General features: G+C 38.3%; 1 protein-coding gene across 1 annotated transcript; it reads left to right on the top strand.

The window, feature by feature from the left end:
- Nucleotides 1-248: 248 nt before the first annotated feature.
- On the top strand, nucleotides 249-5,716 carry dpm2 (dolichyl-phosphate mannosyltransferase subunit 2, regulatory). Its single transcript, XM_086170383.1, has 4 exons — nucleotides 249-331; nucleotides 1,115-1,204; nucleotides 5,001-5,103; nucleotides 5,206-5,716. The coding sequence occupies exons 1-4, from the start codon at nucleotides 329-331 to the stop codon at nucleotides 5,259-5,261; spliced, it is 252 nt and encodes an 83-aa protein (XP_086026509.1). The 5' UTR covers nucleotides 249-328; the 3' UTR covers nucleotides 5,262-5,716.
- The last annotated feature ends 904 nt before the right edge of the window (nucleotides 5,717-6,620 follow it).

Raw genomic sequence — 6,620 nt, 5'->3', positions numbered from 1 at the left:
ATTCTATATATATATATTTACATTTTCATATTTTTGTACCTTTTTCATAAGAAAACTGAAATCCGCCTATTACTCTTCGGACTCCCAATCTGTGACACCTTCTTAACAAACTCTTGCGATTCAAACACAATTACCAAAATGAGATGCAAAACAAGTATGGATGTTTAAAAATGATGAGATTTGAAACTTTATAATGAAAACCTTTTTGGATCAGCTTGAAGTGGCCACTAGAGAGCAGCAGGTAGTCACACATGCATCTGACTACCTGGATTTGCTGCACAGAAGAAAAAAAAAAAAGCAGGAAACGTCGGCAAACAAAACTGCAGAGATGGTAAGAGAAACATAAACCGATTACGCTTTAGAGTCAAATATTGTAAACGGGTATTTGGATTATTAGAATTAATTTCTGCTCTGGTTTGACAGTCCAGTTATCGTGATCGTTTTGCGTCAGATATTCGCTCAGACGCGTAAATCCGTGTTAAACGTTGCTGTTCAGAAAGTATGCATGTAAAATACACATTTGTATGCAAGAAGCAGCCACAATATAGTGAATAATCCACGAAAGTACCGTGTTGCGTTTGTGGCCCAAATGCAGCGGTTATTCCCGGACCTCCACAAAGTGTAAACAACAGATTTTAGTGTTAATATTTAAGCGTCTGTAAACACGGTTTTAAAAAATCCCCTACACCGGTGATCGCTTGTGCTTTTTTCCATTAAACAAATTAGTTTTAACCCCCCCAAAAAAAGGAGTCAGCAGACTTTAAGCACGTTTATCCAGCTGTTTTTCTTGCAGACATACTTCTATTTCTATTGCTTTAAATGCGTCTCAAAACATAATATAACTCAAGAGCGCCGTCCGGTGGCTCCACAAGCTTTAACACCAACAGAAATATAAACCAAAACTTTTTATCCGCAGGTCATTTTTAACATAATTCACCCGATGGAAAAACAACATCGGACCCCACTGATGTTTACATGAGAACCAGCTTCCCGAAGGAGCAAAGTTAAACTTCAAAAGTGCTCAAAGAGCTACTTTGGAGTTCAGAAACATGTTTTAAACATTGCAATTCCTTTGGTCTCAGCTCATCCCCTTTTCCGCTTTCGTTACTGGCAGGCTACTGGAGTGGATCAAGCGGCGGGGATGAGTCTTGTGGTCTTCAGCGTCCTGCTGTTTACATACTACTCTGTTTGGGTCATCGTCCTGGTACGTGCGTCGGTCGGACATCTTTGCTCGAAAGACAGACTCGGAATTAAATGTTATTCAGCTCCGATGCATCAAAAGAACATCCGGAGAGCGCTTGCCGAAACCGCTTTCATTTTCGCGACTACACCTCTGAGCTGCACCCCAGACATTTCAGGTCCATGTCTTTTCTCTAAGCCATGGGTGTCAAACATTCGGCCCGCGGGCCGGAACCGGCCCGCAAGGGCATTCGATCTGGCCCGCAGGATAATTTGAAAGTGAAAAAAATGCTTAAAAGACAAGGATTTTTTTTTTTTAATTAAGTGCAATTCGAACATTTTCCGCTAGGAGGCGCACTATTTTGGTCAGCGTAGACGACAATCCGCATCACTGAGACGGACCAATCAGCAGACGTTATCAATGTACCACCTGTTGCTTGTTATGACGTTGTTTCTACCCTGTTCTCTACCTCCCCGCTACGCCCTCATTAGCCAAAATGTCGTTATCAAAACAGAGAAAAGTAGTTAAAAAGTGTAGAATTTTCAAAGAAAAACAGACTACGTCTTATTTATTTACGGAGACGCACGGGAAACCTTTGTGCTTGGCGTGTTTGCAACAAGTTTCGGTATTTAAGGAATATAATATACGCCGTCGCTACGAGACTCATCAGAGCGAAAAATATGACAGCTTGCAAAGACAACTGAGAAGAGATAAGATCGACGAAATGCTGGCGGGTCTGAGGAAACAGCGTCCACTTTCACTCATAGCCGAGAAATCAGTGACGCAGCGGTAAAAGCCAGCGAGCTAATTGCTAGCGAAAATTTGCAATTTAAAGTTAAGTCACCAGCTTCACTACAAACTAGTATGATGGAATTCTACTGTTCATGCAACTCCATACATTTTCAGTATGTATTGTATGTGTTTGCATGTTTCATGGATGAAGTTTACACATTTCCAGGACAGGTGAATACTCCAATCCTTACACATTTAATAGCACCCTTTTTAGTTTGGAGGGTGTAGGCAGGGATTCAATTTAGATTTTATATGCACATGTGTAAATCGTTTAAAAATCCCTTTCTTTTTAAGTCTCATTTAATCTTAAAGTGCATTACTATATTTTTCAATACCAATTACTTGTTAAAGTTTTGTGCCTTTGTACGATCAGTGGGATCTCGTGATCACATGATTGTTTGACACCCCTGTCTTAGACCTTAAGGGCTTAGATCAGGGGTGTCAAACTCATTTCTCATGGCGGGCCACATACGGCCAAGGTAGATGTCAAGTGGGCCGGACCGTTAAAATAATGGCATACTCAGCAATAAATAACCAAAATATCACGTCTTTCCTCTGTTTTGGTGTAAAGAAGTACGAGAACATTAGGAAAATCTTGGAATTTCATGAACAATCCCTTTACAAAACATTTCATGAAACACCTCATATTTCCTTCGACAAAAGTGAAATTTACTTCGATCATTCACATGTATGCATTGCAATCATGCGATCATGCGATCCCACCGATCGCACAAAGGCACAAAACTTCAACAAGTAATTGGTATTGAAAAATATAGTAATGCACTTTAAGATTAAATGAGACTGAATTGATTCCCTGCCTACACCTTACAAACGAAAAAGAGTGCTATTAAATGTGCAAGGAAGAAAGTATTCACCTGTCCTGTAAATGTGTAAACTTCATCCATTAAACATGCAAACACATACAATACATACTCAAAATGCATGGAGTTGCATGAAAATTGAATTCCACCATACTCGTTTGTAGTGAAGCTGGTGACTAACATTAAATTGTACTTTTTCGTTAGCAATTAGCTCGCTGGCTTTTACCGCTGCGTCACTGATTTCTCGGCGGTGAGTGAAAGTGGATGCTGTTTCCTCAGACCCGCCAGCATTTCGTCGATCTTATCTCTTCTCAGTTGTCTTTGCAAGCTGTCATATTTTTCGCTCTGATGGGTCTCGTAGTGGCGCCGTATATTATATTCCTTAAATACCGAAACTTGTTGCAAACACGCCAAGCACAAAGGTTTCTCGTGCGTCTCCGTAAATAAATAGGACGTAGTCCGTTTTTCTTTGAAAATTCTACACTCTTTAACTGCTTTTCTCTATTTTGATAACGACATTTTGGCTAATGAGGGCGTAGCGGGGAGGTAGAGAACAGGGTAGAAACAACGTCATAACAAGCAGCAGGTGGTACATTGATAACGTCTGCTGATTGGTCCGTCTCAGTGATGCGGATTGTCGTCTACGCTGACCAAAATAGTGCGCCTCCTAGCGGAAAATTATTGAATTGTATTTAATTACAAAAAATAAATCCTTGTCTTTTATGCATTTTTTCACTTTCAAAATTATCCTGCGGGCCTGGTCGAACCCCTTTGCGGGCCGGTTCCGGCCCGCGGGCCGTATGTTTGACACCCCTGATCTAAGACCTTATTGTTAAGTTTTACTTGAAACTCTGGCACAGCAATTTCCTTCAGGATAAATAAAGTTGTTCTTATTCTTATTTGCAAAAGGCTTTTACCAACCAAGTTACAAAGTGCCTTTTGTACTTTTTGATGCAAAGCCTGTGAAATAATGAGAAAAACGTAACAAACAATCCAAATAAATAGCGCGTGTCAGCCGTCCTGGACTTACTTAGGCTGGGAGATTAAGTGTTATATATTTTCTACAAAAAAAATGTAGAATAAGAATAAGAACAACTTATTCATCCGGAAGGAAATTGTTGGGCCAGAGTTTCAACTAAAACATAACAATAATAAATAATAGTAGGAAATAGTATAAACAGTATAAAAAAAGGGGGGAGAATAAGATATACAAATAAAACTATAAAGTGTCTGAGTAACAAGTCCTTAATGTTAAATAACTCTGAATTTATTATTCAATCAATGATCCAACTGTCCAGGTAAATAAAGGAAAATCATCCAACACTAGTTATGACATTAACTTTGATCAAAAAATCAACTTTTCTCATCCTGGACATTTATAATAAGAATAAGAATAAGAATAAGAATAAGAAAAACTTTATTTATCCTGAAGGAAATTGTTATGCCAGAGTTTCAAGGAAAACATAACAATTATAAATAATAGCAGGAAAATTGTATAAACAGTATAAAAAAGGAGGGAAAATAAATTATAAATATTTAATTGAAGTGTATTTCCTTTGTGTTAACTCCTTTTTTTAACTTTTAGTTCTAAGTTGGAAGTTTTTTGTGATCTTGAAATATTAAAATAAAATTATATTTATTATTTTTCGCCGCTCAAAATAAACGTCACACTCGCGGAAGCCGGTATACCCGCCAGCCAGTAAAGTCCCAATTTGCAGATACCGCACGCAGAAGTTCAGGAGCAGAAGTCCCATAAACCAGGTAAAATAAATATTTATGAAGATATTTTGCAAATATTTAGTTTTTATTGTTTACTGACACAGCGATTTTTTTTTTTCCCGATTTATTTTTAAAATTCAGTCCAAGGCTCCGCTACACGCTCTGAAAGCCCAAAATGAGTTCATTACACAAAAAAAAAAAAAAATTAATTTTCTCTGTAATACTCTATGAATTTCTGAAGCAACACATGACACACTTGTTTATACAAAGTGTAAAGGTAATAAAAAGCAATTTATACAGTGGGACCTTTATTTTAGACTTTTCCCAGGAAACCGGGTCCAAATGGCTCTTTGAGTGTTACGGGTTGCCGAGCCCTGATATAGGAGGATTAATCACGAAATGCGAAAGCACCACCCGAAATCCTTGTCTTTTTTTTGTACCAGAACTCATTTAATGAGTAAGTGATACGGTATTTTGGCTTTCTGCAGCCTTTTGTAGACGGTGATCATGTACTGCACAAGTACTTCCTTCCTCGTGAGTACTCCGTCATTCTGCCTGGTGTCGCCGCAGTCACTCTGCTCCTCGGTATTGGTGAGTACGCAGGTCGTCACCCAACCACCCACTTCCTATTCTACTTTTGGGGAAGAGGAACGTTCCTCTTTTCCATTATTAACATCCCTGGCCTTTCCACAGGTGCCTTCACCGCATTTGTAATGTGGAGGAACCGCAGGCCAAAGAAAACAGACTGATCCACAGGATGTGAGCGTGGCCACAGCAGAGTCTGGAAATCATTCCACCAAACTGAAACGGAGCCACCCAGGCTGCGACCTGTCAATATCAGTTTACGACATTTGGACTCTTTCTCAATTTTCCAAGATTGTTTCAACTCCACTGGCAGGGTTTGTCTTTTGGCCGCCTTACGGCTCCAGAGGAACGCTGCTCAGATCAAACTCCACCGTTATCAGCTGATAATTTCATCTGCACAGAGATGAGAATCCCCCCCCCGCCACTTCGATATGTATTAATGTTCCCTTATTATGTCCTGTAAGAGTTTGAAAATAAATTCACATTTTATCGCCGATCTTCACGTGGGAGAAACCGGACACTTTTTCCTAAGGCCTGGAATAAATACGCGCTCTGATAACTTGTACTGTACTTTATCTTAATTTATATTCCCTGATATTAAAATTTTAGTTTAAATTTGACCAAGGGTCTCTTAATTTTCAGGTTTGTCTGCACTGCCCCGCAACAACAAAGAGGAGCCGCGGATTATTAAATCCATTCGCCTTGTGTAGTTTCCTTTATAATTACTGTTTAAATATTTTCATAAGAATAAGAATAAGAATAACTTTATTTATCCCGAAGGAATTATTGTGCCAGAGTTTCAAGTGAAACATAACAATAATAAATAATAGTAGGAAATTGTATTAACAGTAAAAAGAAAAAAAAAGGGGGGGGGGTAGAATAAGAAATACAAATAAATCTATAAAGTTGAGATGTTTGGTGATTCAAATTTTTATTTCTTTATTTATTAAAATGAAATTATATTTATTATTTTTTGAAGCTCAAAATAAATGTCACACTCGCGGGAGCCGGTACACCCGCCGGCCGGAATAGCCCTGATTTGCAGATGCGGTGCGCAGAAGTTCAGGAGCAGAGGGCCCATAAACCAGGTAAAATAAATATTTATGAAGATATTTTGCAAATATTTATTTATCATTGTTTATTAACACAGTGATATTTTTTCCCGATTTATTTTTAAAATTCAGGCCAGGGCTCCGCTACACGCTCTGAAAGCCCATTCGCCTTGTGTAGGCCAAAGAAAACAGTCTTTTTTCGTTCAAAATGTGTCCATTACAAAAATAAAATTGAATTTTCTCTGCAGCACTTCGTGGATTTTATAAGCAACACACTACACACTTTTTTATACAAAGTGGAAAGGAAACAAAAAGCAATATATGCAGTGGTGCTTTTGTTTTAGCTCATGGTTCATCCATGATGGGTTAAATGCAGAGAAGGCATTTCCCGCAATGGATTCGAAAAGAAGTATTATTATGGGGTTATATTGTTAATATTTTTATACATTAATATACATCTATCTTAATTTA

The sequence above is a fragment of the Fistularia commersonii genome, chromosome 23, assembly GCF_037954325.1.
Source record: "Fistularia commersonii isolate RoL2024-O1a breed Wild chromosome 23, RoL_Fcom_v1.0, whole genome shotgun sequence".
Taxonomy (NCBI): domain Eukaryota; kingdom Metazoa; phylum Chordata; class Actinopteri; order Syngnathiformes; family Fistulariidae; genus Fistularia; species Fistularia commersonii.
This window is presented reverse-complemented; position numbering and strand designations above follow the sequence as displayed.